The sequence below is a fragment of the Argopecten irradians genome, chromosome 15 (genome assembly GCF_041381155.1).
Source record: "Argopecten irradians isolate NY chromosome 15, Ai_NY, whole genome shotgun sequence".
NCBI lineage: Eukaryota > Metazoa > Mollusca > Bivalvia > Pectinida > Pectinidae > Argopecten > Argopecten irradians.
Genome location: NC_091148.1, coordinates 25,113 through 45,919, shown reverse-complemented (window position 1 = coordinate 45,919; position 20,807 = coordinate 25,113). Strand labels below are relative to the sequence as shown.

The 20,807-nt window shown below is 33.4% G+C and overlaps 1 protein-coding gene across 1 annotated transcript; it reads right to left on the bottom strand.

Annotated features, from left to right (window-relative positions):
- Window positions 1-60: 60 nt before the first annotated feature.
- On the bottom strand, window positions 61-19,914 carry LOC138309583 (uncharacterized). The gene is made up of 8 exons (XM_069250808.1): window positions 16,503-19,914; window positions 14,375-14,436; window positions 14,014-14,075; window positions 13,599-13,635; window positions 4,424-4,869; window positions 4,240-4,250; window positions 3,780-4,004; window positions 61-3,305 (listed from the first exon to the last, which is right to left on the bottom strand). Exons 5-8 carry the CDS (start codon window positions 4,866-4,868, stop codon window positions 3,036-3,038), a joined length of 951 nt encoding a protein of 316 aa, XP_069106909.1. The 5' UTR covers window position 4,869; window positions 13,599-13,635; window positions 14,014-14,075; window positions 14,375-14,436; window positions 16,503-19,914; the 3' UTR covers window positions 61-3,035.
- Between the last annotated feature and the right edge of the window lie 893 nt (window positions 19,915-20,807).

Here is a 20,807-nt window from a genome sequence, read left to right as displayed (position 1 = left end):
CAAAAGGATAATAATAATATGACTGCTGCCGATTTAAGATAAAAATTTCCTTTAGCTCGCAGTGTAACGCCTTTAAGTTGATAAATCTTAGTATGGTTCAAGAGAATTTCCTTTAGCCAGCAGTGAAACATTTTTAAGTTGATCAATCAATTAGTATGGTTCAAGATAGCAATGCGCAAGTGTATGTCTATAGGGGAAATTAACTGCAGTATTCCGTCTTTGAACATTACAGAGTTACCTCCCTAGATAGTATGTATCTCAAGTTCATATTGTTGTCTCTTTAAAGTATGTTGTTACAATTACTATCTGTACTGTAAGGGCAGATGACTGTAATAAGCAAATACAAAGTTCATACAGCCCAATAGGTAATAAAAGACTAACTCCAGCATTTAGCTAATTGTCATTTTATTATTTTCAAAACTACATTATTCATATCATTTACTCATGTAACAAATTATTATATAAATTTAATGATTTATCATAGTAAATCTTTTAAATTTATCATATATTTTATGTTAATCTTTGAAGTTGCTTATACTTCTACATCTTATAAATCTTTTGATTTACAATATAGACCATGTAACTCTTGTAAGGTTATAATAAACTTATGTAAATCTTTGAAGTAAGCAACTTCTACATCTTGTAAATCTATTGATTTACCACATACATGATCATATACTTAATGTATATCTTTGAATTAAGCAACTCCTACATCTTGTTGATCTTTTGATTTACCATATACATCATGAAAATCTTTCAAAGTTATCATACACTTAATGTCAATTTTTGAAGTAAGCAACTTCTACATCTTGTAAATCTTTTGATTTACCATATACATGATCATATATACTTAATGTAAATCTTCAAAGTAAGCAACTTCTACATCTTGTAAATCTTTTGATTTACCATATACATGATCATATACTTAATGTAAATCTTCAAAGTAAGCAACTTCTACATCTTGTAAATCTTTTGATTTACCATATACATTATAAACTTAACGAGACCTTTGAAGTAAGCAACTCCTACATCTTGTAAATCTTTTGATTTACCATGTACATCATGGAAATCTTTCAAAGTTCTTATATACTAATGTAAATATTTGATGTAAGCAACTTTTACATCTTGTAAATCAAAAGATTTACCATATAAATCATGAAAATCTTACAAAGTTCTTACATACTTAATGTAAATCTTTGAAGTAAGCAACATCTACATCTTGTAAATCTTTTAATTTACCATATACATTATATACTTAACCAGACCTTTGAAGTAAGCAACTCCTACATCTTGTAAATCTTTTGATTTACCATGTACATCATGAAAATCTTTCAAAGTTCTTCTTTACTAAATGTAAATCTTTGAAGTAAGCAACTTCTACATCTTGTTAATCTTTTGATTTACCATATCCATCATGAAAATCTTTCAAAGTTCTTCTATACTTAATGTAAATCTTTGAAGTATTTGATTTACCATATACATTATATACTTTATAACAAGATCTTTGAAGTAAGCAACTCCTACATCTTTTTAATCTTTTGATTTACCATATCTATCATGTAAATCTATTGATTTACCGTAATTTAATACTTCATGAAAATCTTGTAAGGCTATCAAATCCATCAAGTGAATATTTCAATTTACGATACACATCAAGTAAATCTTTCAATTTACCACAAACATCATGAAAATCTTTTGAATTGCTATATACATCATGTGAATCCTTATAGTTATCATAATCTTCATGCAAGTCTTTTTAGTTACATAAAATCTACATATACTTCTACATCTTGTCTTACCATATACATCATATAAATCTTTTGTTTTACCATGAAATGATACACCTTATATATTGTTTCTGAATGCTAGCAAAATTTTCACCAGAAAAAACAGAGGGTGATTACAAGTACCATATTTGCAACTTTGGGCTGCTAATCAATCATGTTTCAAATTAAAGGCACACAACCTATAACCAGTATTGATTGCTAGTCCCAAATGGAAATTAAATCTTTTCCAATGACTCCTTTGTTAGCAAAAGGAACTCTATCTAATATATGGAGTTAGATATCTGTTATTGTCTGGTATGTTGCAGCATTACTTATTTTATAAGGAAAGAAGTAAAAAGACAGAAAAAAATCAATTATCAAATAAACATTCTCATCTGAAGGTTGAAATTCAAAAATATAATATCCATTACTTTAATTCTATGTTACACATTTGTAACTGTAAAAGCAGTGTATGCACCATATTCAATCATGAGGTTATATAATTAGTATAGGTTCACTTAAGGTAACATATCCACTATCTTCCAGGTAATTGGTATACCAGATACATTTTCACACTATATGGTAACATACAAATATTCAGTAGTCACAACTGTCAGTTTGGTATCTAAAACAAAATCTTGTGTAAAGTCGATATGATGTTCCATGTTTTATGGAAAAAGCAAAGCATAGTACGAACACTACAAACTCAGTATACAATTCAGAATGTTATTCAAGGCAAAAGTCGGCCTTAACATGTACACTACAAACTCAGTATACAATTCAGAATAATATCAAGATAATTAAAGGCAAAGTAGGCCTTAACATGTATACTACAAACTCAGTATACAATTCAGAATAATATCAAGATAATTAAAGGCAAAAGTAGGCCTTAACATGTATACTACAAACTCAGTATACAATTCAGAATAATATCAAGATAATTAAAGGCAAAAGTAGGCCTTAACATGTATACTACAAACTCAGTATACAATTCAGCATAATATCAAGATAATTAAAGGCAAAAGTAGGCCTTAACATGTATACTACAAACTCAGTATACAATTCAGCATAATATCAAGGTAATTAAAGGCAAAAGTAGGCCTTAACATGTACACTACAAACTCAGTATACAATTTAGAATAATATCAAGATAATTAGAGCCAAAGTAGGCCTTAACATGTACACTACAAACTCAGTATACAATTCAGAATAATATCAAGATATCAGTAGGCTTTAACATACACACTACAAAGTTTGAGCTAGGAACTATCACTCAGGACGATCCCTTGTTCCATCTTGTGATACAGAAATAATGTCACCACCCTTGGTTGTAACAGTTATCAGGAATGGGAGCATTTCTGTTAGATGATCTTCCAGGGACTCTTCTGAATCCAAATGAACTGACGCAATCAGGACATCCTTCCTGATTGTTAGATCCTGATAGGTTTCCCCTACTTGTAGGGCAATCTCTACTTTGTCTTCGTCGACGGAGATGCCCTCTACCATTCCAGTATATGTTGTTTCAGGAATGTCTACTTGCTGAAAAAAGAATTATTGAAATATCATTATATTAATCCAAACAAAGGTTGCAAGTAAATACACACACCAAATTTACAATTATAAACTGTAAGCAGTATTTGGAAATAAGAATGATAAGAAATAAAGCTTTTTTTTGTGTACTAGACTGTGTTAAAAATACTGGTATAACAATTTTGGCCCAAGTCTTCAGTTGAGATTGGCCAAAGATGCTACAAGTTAAAATCATCAGCAACATATTTACATGCACTGATGCAATTAATAGCAACCACAGATATGCATACATTCAGTTTTATGATAATACTCAAGAAATTAGAATGTCATTATAAAAGAAAACAAGCATTACATACATTTTTGTAACTACTGTAATTAATATTTGCCATATATTACCACCACATCCTATTCTTGTAAAATAATGTAATTATTACCATTACATTACATTTGTTTCTATCATGTGCCTGCTGTTAGCATACTTACTGTGACCTTAGTGTTTCTGGTGGAGTTAAGCTTTTTTTGGCCTTGCCAATCTCCTGTTAGACACTGTGTGGCCTCAATATACTGGCCAACTTTCAATGGCACTTTTGCCATTTCCCTCCACAATGACAAATTGATTTCATCTCCATCTGATTCGATTCTAATCGTATGTATGTCAGCATCCTGCCCGGATGGGCCACCAACTTTCACTGTGCGGGTGCATTCATCCTACAAAAAGGAAAGAATAAGAATTATTAGCAATAAATGATCAGACCTAGATATGCTATGTTTTAATTAGAGGATGAAACAAACCCAACCATTAACAAAGTTCTAGGAATAATGTTATAGCTACAGAGTAAAAATGACATAATGTATAATGTAACTTGCATTTTATTTATAAATAATCATCAATGATTATTCCTCTTAGTCCACCATCAGAAAACTACAATAAATATATCCATGCTGAGGACTCAACTTTACGAAAATATTACAAAGCAACACAGTAAGCAAAATTTATCTCAATACAATCATATTTAATTTATCAAATCAAAGAATAACTTCCAATGGAAATAAACGTAATCACAATACCGACATTTGTAGTTTTGAGCAACTTAAATTTTACATACATGGATAACAATATTACATACCTTCACAATTTTGCCAGTGACTGTGACAATAGGATTTGATTGGCATAGTTTTCACTTTGGCTATTTTCTTTCTTGTAGAAGGTGGCTGTATTAGGAACACTGCCTGTTGTATAATGTCTTCTGGCACTTCTATTGGGCTGCAGGTCATCAGCTTGGATAATTTTGTTAAAATTATCTTGTTATTTTTAACAACAAAGTTTCTAAGGAGGAGACATTTCCCTTCTGCCACTAACTTGTGGCGCTTCTGATCGTTGAGTGTGGCCATGATGGAATCGGTTGTGTCGGCCACACTAAAATTTAGAATCACCATCTCCTCCCCATTTGATGCTGTGAAGTTGGCCGAATGACCAACTTTGGCGACTTTCACCCTGACTGTACAGTCAGGGTAGGGTCCAGCACGTCCAGAGTTGGTTTTCTTGAGATCCTTGATTGTTTTTTGAGCCATTCTGAAAAATTTAAAAATTTATTCAAATATTACAATTATATGCAAGTATAAACATTCAGATGTTACTAAGTGAAGTGTCCAAGCAATTACAGTTTTTTGGAAAAGAAGAATGTGTAAGATGCTCCATACCTTTTCTTTTGATGTATATAAGTAAATAAGATTTGATCATAATAATGGATAATTTACATGCATTAAGTTTTGTGTGTATATATATTAATTTTACAGCGAAGTAGACAATATCATGATTTTTGGCAATACTGTTGAAATTTATTTTGTGAGCTCGTTACTTGATGTAGTTAAACTATAACCTATGCATTTCTCAAAAGCCTTTGCATTTCTTAAAGTGTTGGTGAATTTGGGTTTCTACATTTCATAAGTTATTATCATCATCATATAACAGCTCACCTAATTATAAGCAATATACTATATCCATCTAAGATAACTGGTTATTAAATATAACTTGTTAAAGTCTTAACACATAATTTACAAACATGCTTTTAATATTATGAACATTTTCTTTATGGACTTATTCATCAACAACATCATCATCATCTTATCTCAGCTCAGCTATAGCAGTATATGAATACAACATACTTTGAGTATTCAAGATAACTGGTTTATCGTTATCCAGTTTAAGGCTTAAAGTCTATTTACAAACATCAACAGTCAATTTTACCAATAAATAACAACAACTTGAAGATCAACTACATGCATTGCTAGTGGTAGCTATATATATATAGCTAATAAGGTAGATAAGCTACTATTGGCTTATGATCAGAGAAACAAGATTCAAGAGTGGCACAGGAGATCTGCTCATTTGTCAGCTTTTTGGTGTACACATGATCTAAACAACTTTGATAGTCTGTTGTCAAGCTATGCATAATTTGGGTCATTTCATTCATTAGCAAGAAATTATGCAAACAACCAGGCAAAGAATTGCTATCTATGTTTGTATCTCCCATTATTATAACAGGAATTTCCGACTCAAAACTTTGCATTAATTCTTGTAAAAACGAAATGAATTTCTTTGCAGAAGCATTTCTTGGAGAATTGTATATGAATGCCAATTGGACAACCCTAACCCTAACCCTAACCCTAACCCTAGCACCACAATGACTAAATTTTGCAGCAACAGTTTCTACATCATACAGAGTGAATGCTTTGATGTCATTCAATGCTATCCTGGAATACAGAACCATGCCTCTGTAGGGTCTTCCTACACCTTCTTTGTCATCAGCCCTGTACATGATATAACCTGGAAGTTCAAATACAGTATCTGTATCTGTACTAATTAGCCGAGATTCAGAGATTGCAATAATATCAGCACTAAGAATGTTTGAATCATTTCTTAAATCACAGATGTGCAAATGGAGTGATCTGATATTGTGATATACAATCTTAAAGTCAGTGTCAATGTTTTCCAAAATAGGAACACATGAGAGCAAAGGTGCAATATGCCGCAACCTATCCATTTCAAGCATTACATCTTTGGAAACAGCAATTTTATCTTCATTGAGGTGCAAAATATGGACATCTTGCAACTTCTTCACACGACTCAGACCAACATAATGCATATGTTCCTGTTGCCTTGTTCCAAAGTGAAGAACAGCTGTATTCATTGTTGAGCCTTGAGATTTATGAACAGTTTTGGCTGCAGCTAATCGTAAAGGAAATTGCCTTCGGGTCACAAAACAGCCCTGACTTCTACCTACAGAAAACTTTCTGGTTATTTCTAAAATGGGAGTCCATGATTTGCAAATATCCTGTGCATACAAATTTGAATACTTTGTTCTTGTTTTTGATCCAGTGGTAGGTTCAGAAAATAGTATCCACACAAATACTACACCTATCTGAATTGGGAACTCGAAAGTCCAATTTCATAACTTTAGCTGCTGCTCCATTGGTTAGTCCATCTCCAACATCCACATTTACACAAATTTCTGCAGGCAGATGTTTTGCAATGAGAAGTGTTTGTAAAAGACCCATTGTTTTGATAGGACTTGCCGGTATTTGTGACAAAATTCTTTACTCTAACATCATCAGGTAAATCTCCATTTACGGTGTCAATTGCATTCACAAAACATTTGTTTTCAGGAGGAGCTTCATCATATGCCTTCATGTTATGTGCATCCACTAGCGCATTGGTTGTATATAGGTGAGGTTTGCAGGATACAGATAACGGATCTAATACCATTCTATCCAAAAGAGCTGTTACATCCTCAGAGGTGTGGAATCCCTCCCTTAGCCTATTCTGTAAAGCAGCAAAATTGCCATCTTCTTTCTGTCTCATGATTTCTGTCAATTCAAAAATTTTGAATTGGTCTTTCCACAGATTTGATGCCAAAGGACCATAGTCTAGTTTCATGTCTTCAAATATCCAACTATCCATCACTAGTTTTAGTTGATACAGGTCACCTATAGCAATGATGCTGATTCCTCCAAAAGGCAAACTTGTAGCAAAGATTTGTTGCAAACGCATATTGATGTAATTGAACATCTTATTTCCAACCATTGATATTTCATCTATGAAAATAACTTTCAAACTGTGCAACTTAACTCTCATTGAGTCAAGTTGTTGTGCATCTAATGGTTTATACTTAAATGCCTGATTTGCAGGGATACAAAAAAGTGAATGTATAGTACTTCCTCCAATGTTGTGAGCTGCTTTTCCAGTTGGAGCACATAGAACAGCCTTTATATTATCTGGGCAGTCACGAAGGTTTTTTGCAAAAAATCGGGTTACAGCTTGGTAAAGTGCCGATGTTACAACACTTTTTCCTACACCTGCTCCTCCAGTCAGAAAACAGTACAGAGGCTTTTGCTCAGTTTTAAACCAATGAAGAACATGGTTGAAAAATATTTGTTGCTTTTTTTATTCAATGATCTAACCAGTTCTAAGAATTCTTCATTTGACATGTCATTCACAAGTGTTTCCTCTGTGTATAATTGCTTTCTTGTAACACCAAGGTCTGATGCCAAGTCATATGTTTTCTGGCTTTCAGTAGGATTAAAACATCCATACAGGGCACTTGGAACAGCACTTTCCTGTCCATCAATTTCTTCGGTATGCTGCATTTCAGACACAACAACTTCTGGATGAACAAGTGATTCTAAATTTTCTTCAACTAATTCAAGAATGTTGGAATCATGACTTTCAACCAGTCTCTTATTTGATTGGACTACATCAATATGGAAATTGAAACTTTCTTCATAGCTACTAAACTTGCCAAGTAAATATATTGTTTCTTTTCTCCAGGGAAGAAAGAGCATGAGTTGTTCTCGATAATAATTTTCCGGGTCCAATGCCTTGCTGAATCGAACATATCGAATGACCTTTGGTGTTTTTCTTTTTTTCAAAACTGCACCATTCTTCATGTGGTATTCGTTTGAAATAGTTTTGTCTTCTACTTCAACATCACTTTCACAATCTTGCAAGATTTCTTCATCATAATCTCCAATATCTTCTGGCAAAACAGACTCATTTTTCTCAACTAAATTTCTCTTCTGTTTTGGGGGCAAGATTGTGTCAAAATTTGCAGTAAAAAACAGCTAAGCAATAGGTTTCTAGCGCTCTTGGTCTCCTCTGGTAACTTTTAACGTTGTTATCAGACTCTATATCTGTTGAATGCTGCGGCATGTTTTCAAGTTCTTTCAAGGGTTTAAGCAAAAATGTCCTTTCACTTTCTTCGCCTGTATTAATGAAGACCACACTTCTACTACTGTGCCGTAAAGGCATCTGAAGGACCAAGTATGCAGCTTCTTGAGCACATACTTCAACGTGAGTCAGGAATTTATTTCCAATATGGCGTACTTGTTGTTTCAAGTCATGATTACCTGAACGGACATCTTTACATGCTTGATGCAAAAGATTTGACATACCTCTTTGACCCTTTGATATGTAGGAGACAATGTAAGCAGCACACGAGTAGGCATCAAGTATGAATTGAACATCCATGTTTGCTTCCCATGCCTCCAACAGAAAATTGTTGTACGAGTTAATCCTTATTTCTGATGGGTTTGTTTTTAGAAATACTTTTGGTGAGTTCAAGGAAGAACGAATCGCTTTCATGTATTGGTCATTGTTCATGTCTAGTAGTTCCAAGAATTTTTGAAATGAGATATCTTCACCCAGAGTGATTCTATCAAGCAGTTCACATACATTGATGTAGTCAGCCGCAGCCTTTGGGTATCTTGCACAGTCCTCATCATTGAAAGGTTCAAGAATTGTTGTTTTCTCCATAGGTGGTATTGGATATCCAAAGCGACATATAGCTTTTCCCCTTTTTCCTGCATGTACGTGCATGCCTGTGAGTCTGATAATTTATCAAATCCTCACGCTCACTGTCTTTGGAACAAGTAGCATGCTTGTCTATGAAATCTTCAATACTTTTGTTGGAAGCAACACCATATACTGGTGCACTATCAATCCAGACAAGCATGTGAATATGTGGAGACCCCCTTTGCTGGAACTCTACTCTGTAAAAATAGTCCTGTATTTTCCCCAATGGTGTCAACTCTCCCTTTCAAGACTTTTGAAACAAACACCTGCACTCGGTGATTGAAGTATCTTGCACATGTAACAGGGTCAGATTTTATCAATTCACATTTTTCAATCCATGTCAGAGACTTCAATTCCTGATCTGTGTATGACTTCTTCTTGATCAGTGTTCCAAGAATTCTCAACAGATCTAGCCATCTTGTTTCAGCAGCAGAAAATGAGCAAAACCAAGTTGGAATACCTAACTGTCTTATCAAAGCAAATACGTCTTTTTTGGCATGCTCCCAATAAGCTGGGGACCTTCGAAGGGTACGCAATATCCTGTAGCCATCATTATGTCGAACAACATTGTCAAAAGAAGTGGGGTTCAGAACCTCTCCAACTGTTATCTTTTTGTTAGTTCTACATTTCCTCATTGCTAAAGCTACTTTGTCTTGAATCTGCTTGACTTGCAACTTCTTCATTTTATAGAATAAATTTGGAATTGAGCAAGCAGCTCTCCTATCCATGCATCTGAGTTCCCATTTGCATATGGTACTGTAATATACTGGAGTTTTGCGTTACTTGTTTTCAGGGCGTCTCTGACCGCAATATATGGTTGGAAAAGAAAGGTATTCTGCATCTTTGTCCTGATACAATCCAAGGGGTGTTTGTCCTTCACCTGGAGCAAATGACATCGATTTGTTTTGCACCTGTACATCAACTGGATGCAATAACGTATCTGTATTTCCAGTTAAGCGCTCATCAAAATTTTTCACTTCTGTCCAGCAATCAGAATCCTCTGAATCACATAGAGTTTCATTGCACTGTTCTGTGCATAATCTAGATGTTTCCAAAGCATTTGAATTTGATTTCAGTCTATTTGAGTATGACTCAATTGGCTGATTTACAAAGCTGTTCTCTACTTCTGAGCATGAGTCTATGGATGCATTTACATTTTGTTCCCGGTCAGTCGTTTTGAGTAATTGCTTCTTAGGTTGTATATTGGAGTTAAGCTTTTCAAAACATTCTGCTGAACCCCTTGTTTCTTCATGTTCTCGATATGACCGTACCAGTCTCTTTCAACACCAAGTATCCAATTATCATTCAACTGAATACCTTCTGCTTGAAAAACTGTGCTATTGGCAATCAACCACTTCAGAGCTGCAATACACTTGTTTGGTCTGATACTTTCATACATGACTGAGTGTACATTGCTAAGTCGTCTTTTCAACTTAACCTGGATAGTCTCTGTGTTTGCCAAAGTTCTAGGCAAACATTTGACAGTATTTTGTACATTTGATGGGACATTCACAATATTGCCTCTTAAACTTCTCTGACCACCACGTGGTTTTTCACTCAACTGCATGAAAGGAATTCTTGGACTGATTAGCCGCTCCTCCATTTCTGTTATATCTAACTCGACATGTCTGTTTGGAAAACACATTCCATTAACTGCAGCACATGCTGGTACCTTGCCTTGTCTGATAGAATTAAGACATGTTTCACATATCCATTCCATATCACTTTCACTTTTTACACCTGTTAGACAAGATCTTGCAAATGCTGTTTGGGCACACTTGTTACTTGAAACTTTCTTCACATTATTTTCAAACCAAGTCTGGGTGCAGCAGGAACAGACGAAAACTGGACCCTTAGAAACTGTACGTCTAAAACTTTCAATACTTGTCAATTCTGCCTTCCTTATTTCAGATGTCAATTTCATCTTTGTCAATTCATCATTTTGCTTATTATTCTTTGTTGTTATGTTGCTGTTAGTGGGCTTAAAAGGTATATTTTGGGATGTCTTTCATATGACTTGTTCTACATTTCTTATGTCCCTCAACATTGGAAATTTTGGCAAGCTCTGTTAAAGTAATATCAGAGTGTCTTTTCCGCATTCCCAGAGGATCAGGTCTCAATGTTTTTATAAAGTTAGTTTTTTTTTGCATCCACCTCAACATTGACTGGTTTTGCTGTCATGCATATCTTACTGTGCTTCTTGGTTTGCTTGATCCCAGCTCCAAACAAATCTGAGTCTCTTTCATTTGCTAGAAATAGGCTATCAAATTCCATTGTCTTCGTTGGTTTAGGACAATTGTTTATAGGTGATAAAGACAATTGTTTGTGAATCCGAACAATATCAGGATAAGCTGTAATTTCATGGAAGGCACACTGAGAAGGTTTTTTGTTTGAACTAGTCAATTTTACAGCATGAATTTCAAATTGTACTTTATCTAATGAAATGTTTGATAAAGAATAACACAGTGCTCTTAGAAAGTCACAGAGAGAATGAAAAGATGGCAACAAGGACAATACACAGGTTCCATTCGGTTCACATAGAGCATCACTTCCTCTACTATGGGAATCAAAAACATAGAACAACCCATTCTGAGGCATGACTGCAATAGCAGATCCATGGAAGACAATCAATGCAAATTTTGTTCTACAATATGAAGTAAACACATAATTCAAAGCATGTTCAAGGGATAAACCCACAGGAGACTTGAAGCCTTGATTCATACCGCCTACATAACATTTTTGAAGATTAATTCTGAAATACACATTAGTAAGCTTTACACATTTTGGTAAATCAGTGGCAAGAAGCATTTGATCTTGTTAAGATTTGTATAGAGAACATCTCCTGAATCAAGAATTACATTAAGATCACTACGGTCAAAATTATGAATTTGTTTAAACTGTGTGTGCAGCATGAAAATTAAGCAATTTGTCATGCATTGTTTACCACGAGATATAGCTTTGAACTTCTCTGCACCCTGACTATAATCTGCTCTAATGACTGAACTTGGCCTACTACTATACGTTTGAAGTGTTGACATTATAGTTTTATATTTCCTCAACTAATATGGTTATCTATATTTAAAAGTGATGATATCTGATCAAATATGCATATCTTGTATGTCATTTTCATTTCAGGAAAACAAATCTTATAATTTGCCAACACCAGTAACTTCTAAACAATCTACTAGTATTTCATTATTTTTTCATGATATATTTGAATAAATAAGCAATGGACAGTGCCATCATTTTTTGATGATCAAAAGTCTGGTAGTAACATATGATGATAATGTAACTGCTACTTACATGTATATGAATTGCCTAGATCTTAGTTTTTGTGCTCACTTAGAGCCTAGGTTTCTGGTGTTGATTTTGAAATAAATAAATCATGACATGAAAATTTATATGTTTGTTAATCTTATCATATCAGCAATTCTTTCAGAAACATTTCAAGTCATTATCTATATCTAATGAAATATTTACTACCTTTACAAATTATTCAGGAGCTTGAAAGTGTATTATTCATTTCTCTTCAAGTTTATATCAAATCTTTATAAGTTCTCTATTCAGAAGCTTAGTGAACTTCATTTTCTCTTTAAACATTTCCATACCATGAATTCATACATCAGTTTCAAACACCACTACTAAATTCTATGACCATCATTACTCTATCATGTGTTTACAATTTCATTTCCATTAATTTTCATCATTGTGCTCCTTTCTTTTTCTTTGTCTTTTAATTTTCATAGTTGTCCATTCAATCAGTCTGAAGTAATCTAGTCTACATTCTCATTAATAAGTAGCTGTCTGTGCCAAGGATATTGTGTTAATGAGATACTATGACTATCATTTCTCATATTCACAGATATTCCAACTACTATTTTTTCTCTTATTATGTCCCTTCATATTCATGTCTGTAGTTAGGATTTGTTCCTTTCATCTACATGGTAATTTCTTTAAAACCGTAATTTCTTTAAAATGATAGTTTCTTCATGTAAACATCACTTATACAATGTCTCTTCATATTCATTTTAACATTTCATTTGAAAATTTCTCTTACTGTTCTCATTCACATTATCGTGTTAATAAAGTTCACAAATTAATTCACAAGGTGTGAAATTGAAAACTCAAACAGTGTATTATGCTCATGAAATGCTGTGAGTATCATTTTTCAATCATTCTCATTTTCACAATATCATAAATATGCCTTTATGTTCTTTGGCATACATGTCTTTTATATTTACTAATTTCATCCGCAACATAAACTCATGGAAATGAACATGATAATGTTTTGTTAACATTGTCTCATAATATCAAATTTAGATCTCATTTCAAAAAGTTCTCAATTTCTCAAGTTCTCATATTGGTCTGAGTCACAAGTTCTCATGTAAATAAATCATTTTAATAAATCTAACACAAATGTTCTCATAAGACAAACATGTCAATATACTTACATTATGATCGATTAGGACTGTGAGTATTATCTGGACTCTGTAAATATATAAAAAAGAGAATGTTTATTACGGAAATTATTAGCAACAATTGAAAGTCAGCAAAGAGAATTATAATTCAAATATTTTATAAAAAAATAATTTACATATATGGATAAGGAAATGAAATTCAAGAAATTATTCACATCGGAAAGGATTTATATCGGCTTTGCCTGTTGTCCAATCCATTTGCTAAATTGTTATGATTTATATTATAATTATGTTTATAATTCTTGTAAGTCGTATTATCAATGAAATATTTTGAAATGATAAATTGTTAACATTATACTAATACGTAACAAATATCGGACAATTTTTATACTTTTGTTTTTTGTTTGTTTTCCTTTTTTTCTTTTCTTGACTTGGCATGTATACTTACAAGTTTTTCGTAGGTGTATCAAAGTTTTGTGGTAGGTAACCGAATACCAATTGCAATCTGGCCTGTAAAGGAAAACAAAGAATAAGTTATAAACAACTGCATAGTAAGATCTTTTTGTACAGTCGGTGTACATATATGTCTAATTAACACAAAAGAATAATATAATTTATTTATTTATTTTGCTTTTGGTGCATGCGCAATCAGTACTTCAGGATGAAATTAATTATATGTATTTTTAATATTTTGAAATGATAAATTGTTAACATTATACTAATACATAACAAATATCGGACAATTTTGATACTTTTGTTTTTTGTTTGTTTTCCTTTTTTTCTTTTCTTGACTTGGCATGTATACTTACAAGTTTTTTGGAGGTGTATCAAAGTTTTGTGGTAGGTAACCGAATACCAATTGCAATCTGGCCTGTAAAGGAAAACAAAGAATAAGTTATAAACAACTGCATAGCAAGATGTTTTTGTACAATCGGTGTACATATATGTCTAATTAACACAAAAGAATAATGTAATATAATTCATTTTGCTTTTGGTGCATGCGCAATCAGTACTTCAGGATGAAGTTAATTGTATGTATTTTTAATATTTCTATCTTGAAGTAAAATTATAAGCTCATAAATTGGAATTATTTGGATGTGGTTATATTGTGACTTAAAATTTGAAAGTCTGTATCAAAAGCTAATATCCCAGACCTGTTTAGACAAAATGGGTTGTTTTTGCACAATACTGTTTGCTTATGCATTGTAAAATGCACTTTGGTCAGTAATAACTATTTTCTTCAAGCATATATTTTTCAGAAATCCTACTATTTGATCAAGGGTTTTTTTTCTCCAAATTTCAATTATACAATTTTTGAAAAATTCATAACTTACAAAATAGCATGGTAAGGTTTGTTCTTGTTTAAGGAATTCCTTAACTTATTTTCCATAAGTAAGCATAACAGATTTTAAGGAAGGCTCCTTAATTTCAGATTTTATCATTACTTCTGTAATGCTTTTTTCAGGAGAATTTTGATTTAAGGAATTCCTCAAACTTACCGTAAGTAATGTTCATGAAACTGGGTCCTGGGCCCAGGTATCCTGTGGTATGCAAATTATTCCCATTATTCAAGCGCCCTGGGCACTGATAAAAGCATATTACCGTATTCGACCAAATAAGGGCCCAGGGTGGTAAAAAAAATCAAAGAAAAATGAAAAGATGCTGATAAGACAAAATTATTGCAAATCTATACAATTTTGTGTAGTTTTGATCTTAATTTAAGACTTTGCAATTATATCGAGGCCTCAAAATGGGTGAGGGGCGCTTATAGGGACATGGGCGCTTATTTGGTCGAATACGGTATATGGTAGGCATAGATTAACTGTATTTGAAAACTTGTCATTTTTTGCCTATTCGTTGATAGTATTTGGCTATAAAAACAATAGAGATGCGCAACCTTTTCTTTGTTCTGAATATGTAGGTACCTCAGATAAATACGATGTCTGTACAAGGATGTGCTCTATGGTTTCGAGATGAAAAACTTACAAAAATGGTCAGAATTGAGTAAATTTCAACATTTTTATAACTTATGCATATTTAGAATGGTTACCATAGCAACTACATCTGCAACGATACATGATTATCTTACCTAAATTATCAAAGATGTACTCTATATTTGATATTCAACAATTTAATCACTACTAGGCCAAAATAACTGGTTTGATGATAAGTTATGGGAGCCAAAATTTGAGAAACCACACAGGCCTTCCATTGTCTTTTTGGGGTTGTTGTGGTGCAAATTTTAATAAGAAGAATTGGACAAGTGTGGAGTTTACTCTATAATCTTAGTAAATGTATGCATGTATGTATTTATTACAACAGACGATGTTATTTTACTATGCTAGCAGACGAAAAATGTCTGATATATCGGTGTATAAATCCAGAGCAATTTGCTGCAAGAGCTGTACAGTAGACAGTATATGGTGTAATCCCATAGTATCATTAGCAGACAATTTATGTTTCTTTGGATAATGTTATCAGGGTAAATTGTAATCAGGTTGACTTGGTTACCACATTCTATGTTTATCAGAACGCACGTCGGGTTGACAATATTGATGTTGTGATAGGAAACTAACAAAGTTAAATTGTACTTTAAAAATGAATCCTGAAAGACATGCATCTTGAAATTGGTCGCATTTTGAATAGCAAATTATTCAGTTTCCAATCTTAAGCTTCAATGTACAACTGACATGACATTGTAGTCTATGGAGATTTGATCCGATATTGTAACTTAATGATTACTCAAATTCAGGACTATCCCGCATATAGGCTCTCTGGGGCCCCCCATGTTATATTCGAGAGTAACGTTATGCCCTTATGTGCATGGAATCGGCAAATAGACTAGTAGACTAGTATTCGACACTGGTAACAACTCTTATCTGCAGTCATCAATTCTTATTTCAGTTTCAAATATGTTTGTTTGTTAACGTAACGTACCTGTAAGCCTAGTTTGCAATAAGTTGGAGTAACCATGTTATTACAACAGACGATGTTTTCACACCACTGGGTAGGCGAACATTTTATTATCAATCAGACTCTTGCATTTGTTTACAGAGATTTGAATGTTGTCAAGCGTCTGGTTGAACGAGATATGTGCAAAGTCGGTAGGACTATGACCAGCCGCACGTTTCGTATGTAACATTATAGAACTACGCTGTTTCAATGCAATTTAATTTGGGATGAAACTTCCGAAATATTATCACGCTAATTCGGCGCATCAAAAATACCAGAAGAATTCTCAAAACACACTAAGGTCGGGTTCAGTACAGTACATAGGCCAACGCACATGGCTTCATCACCTTCCGCCATTTCCCTATAAGCTAGGCCTACTGCACGTGTAACGTGGCAAGACGCCACAAGGTGGCCCATTGAAGTTCTATCACGACCAAAACCTCTTTTTGACAGGGAAAATGTTCGTAAATTCGTTCGTTACTCAAATATTTGCAGATAAACCATGTTTATAATTGCATTAGGCATAGATTCCCGGCTAACGGAAGAAAAATAGGTATGTTGGAGCATTATTCTACACAATATTACAAACGATTTCAAAAGTATTGTTGTTCGTTTTTATATATGTAATTCACAAAACGATGTCTAGGTCTATTTGCCAATAAAGCGTCCATGGGTATGTTAGGGGTCATAGCCATAGAGATGCAGCTTAATCTAACTTAATACTGGGTTATAAATGTTAACCTACCATAGCCTAACCGTGGTACCGTTGAAAAACGTCAACCTGACACGACAGAGGGTATTTTGACTCATGGAATTCGTGGATGGATATAACTACGATTACTTCACCTGTTATAATCCTAAATATTGATAAATGCCTATGTTTCGATTCCATACTTCTTCGACAATATTCTGAATATATTTGCCGTATCTCTGCATGTCATGAGTGTTGGGCCTATCCTAATCCCGAATAGATTGTTCTATGATGGAAGATACGAAAGGGACATACAGTTGTATCTGAGTGAAAAAAATCTGTTTGGAAAACATTTTTGAAAGAATTTTTTTAATATAAATTTTCGTAGTGGCATCACTTGAAAAAAATCTGTTGTTATACAACCTTAAAATAAATAAAGCATAATTGACAATAATGCTTCTGTTTACAAATTCAAACCCGTAAATTTAAAGAAATTTAAATTATATAAAACGGTCAACAGTGAATACTCAAATAAATACTGAAATGATTGATCAAAATTCACACACACAACGGGACCTAACACTTTGTTAGGTTTATTCCCAATCTTTATTTTCTTTCTCTCCAGGATTCAGATGTTAATTTTCATCTTCATTCTTCCCGATCTTTATTTTCAATAATTTTCAATCCACATTCGTTCTGGCATATCATTCAATGTTGGAGCAAAATTGGGGATGATTCCGAATCTATTGACATCAATTAGCTGATTTTGTTTTAAGAAGGAAAGTATTAAAGAATATCTAAGTATATATTTCTGATAGAAATAACCCCATAGAGATAGTGAAGCAGGAAAAAATTCAGTCTGTCACAGTTGAAGGTGTACGTCTGGGTGTGAATGCAAAGGATTCATGATTTCTATATGAAATATTTTCGTAAATATCTAAATAAATAAAATAATTAACAAGATAATATTCAACACTGAACGTCACTTTCTGCACAATATAAAATAATTTCTTTGCAAAGTAATCAAATGTTGTGGTGGCTTTACTTGTAGAACAACTTAAAATAAGTGTAACATAATTAACACAACAATGTTATTTTAATCAATAGTGAATGGAGTCTACTCAAATAATTACTTAAATAATGTAATCCACACACACACACACACACACACAACGGGACCTAACACTTTGTTAGGTTTATTCCCAATCTTTATTTTCTTTCTCTCCGGGATTCAGATGTTAATTGACATCTTCATTCTTCCCGATCTTTATTTCCAATAATTCTCAATAAACATTCACTCTGACATGCAACTCATAAAATATGCTATATTGATTATACCGGGTAGTATGGATAATGCCATACTAAAGACGAAGCGGTTAGCGGGTTACAAAAAAAGTTTGGGAAAAGTGTCATGGCGGCCAAGTTTGCGTGGTGCGAATCTTGGTTGATCAGATCGTAGCTTAACAGTTAGCTAGTAACGTTATCATATAACATAACTACTTTAAATATGCCTATGGAATCGGTGTTGAAATCAATAGCAACAAACACATGTTTCGTATTATCGACATCATTATTGTGATATAATAGCAAAGCTAAAACAAATGTTCGATAACGTAACAAAAGTGTCATGGCGGCCAAGTGCGCGTGTGGGGAAAAATGTCTAATGGATTTCAATATATTATTAACTGTATTTCCTGTTATTTGAACGAAACACGGTAGCCGAATACTCTCGCAGAATGACATCACACGTTCAAAACACGTCGCTAAGTTTTATATATAAGATTATTGCTTACGTAAGTTACGATTTTTACATTTCAAAATAAGTGTCATGGCGGCTGATCATGCATGAAAAAAAAAAGTGTCATGGCGGCCAAGTGCGCGTGGGGCGAAATGTCTAATCGATTTTAAAATAAAATTAACTACATTTCCTGCTGTAAGAACGAAACACTATAGCGAAATACTCTTGCAGAATGACATCACACGTTCAAAATATGTTTCGAGGTTGTTATATATAATATTATACTGCTTACGTAAAGTTACGATGTTTTCATTTCAACCAAGTGTCATGGCGGCTGATCATGCTACAGATTTAGGAACACACGATTTAAAATTGTAGTTCTGCGATAACAATTACAATTTGGCATGAAAAAAGTTAACATTACAAAACATTTAACGAAATTGGTTCAATTTTAATATCGACAGAGCACAAAACAATACATTTATACTTACGTAAAAAAGTTTTGATGCAGAGAATTTGACACCTGACAGCGCTTCCCGCCTTCTTCTTCGCAAACACTCGAGTCGACGACTATTTCCGAAATTTAACGATATGCTTTAAGGATTGCAAAGTACTCGTGACTATATTTATTTTACTTTCCGTTGAAAAATAATCAAATAAATGTTCTTTTGGAAAGCGTTTAGCAATCTAAAAATAAATAAATAATAATAATAATAAAAATACAATCCACCCACAATGCACCGCGATGACTTCCGAATCCGCCATTATGACCATTCGGAAAACATCCGAGGAGTTCCGAGTATAGTAATCTACCGACAGGGCGGCGTAGGAGTAAACTTCCATAGGATCAAGACTGCGTTTGAATAGCACGCCCACACCTACTGAATTGCTCGTAAGCATTTGATTGACGATGATTCAAAAGGAAATGTAACCACATAAGGCTGAAGACCTCTTGGGAGGTCTTAGCCTAAAAAAAGGACAAACACAAAAAATTCAATGTGACCACAATATCACAATCCACATGGAGGCATGTATCACATATAGATTGAAATGTCCAACAACTGATAAACAGATACATGTAATTGAAATATAAAATTATACTTCTTTTTCAAAGTTCCTTTAACTAGTTTGGTCATAAAACACATAAAATTTATGAAATCTTTATGTGGCAAAATATGTACTCGAGCAGGTAGACATAAAACTCATGCCTGCTATTTGACACTGGTGAATTCTGAAATCTAGGGAATGATTTTCAAACATTAGTAGTATTTTCAAGGCACTTGTTTCTAACGATGACCTTCAATGTGACACTTTGTACAGATTGTTTGTTTTTCTTTCTGACGTTGACATTTCTCAAGGGCAAACATCCTGTTTTGCTTTTCAATAATTTGCTTTAAAGCTGCATTTCCTTTATGATTAGTAGCTCTGAAAAACTGTTTTGTAATGTTGTCATTTGCCTTCTCCAGGCCTTGCTGCGTAAATTTCACAATGTTCTTGTGTCTCTCCACAAGTTCAGGTACATGGCTTCTCAATAAATGCATGTACGGTGTAAAAGTCTCGACACTGATATACTGTCACATACAAGTTGCTCCATTCATCTACAAGTCTATGAAGAGTATCTGGATCTGGATCTTCTGATGACAGCAATGACATTAATACTGACAAAGTTATCCCAAATATCTTGAATTTGTTCAGATCTTTTGCTATCCAAGTGCAAATCGGATATCTTCAGTTTATCAAACAATACATGTTTTTCAGGGCCTTGAAGGTCTGAATACTCAAGTTTGTTGGTTTCCTTGTTGATGTGAAAATTGAATTTGATCCCAAGTTGTTGCAAAAATATTTTCGAAGCATTTCATAT

Coding starts and splice junctions, on each gene's coding strand:
- LOC138309583 (XM_069250808.1), bottom strand. CDS start 4,868: ATGGCTCAAAAAACAATCAAGGATCTCAAGAAAACCAACTCTGGACGT. Junction 3,306..3,779: donor CCAGAAACACTAAGGTCACA/GTAAGTATGCTA, acceptor TTCTTTTTTCAG/CAAGTAGACATTCCTGAAAC.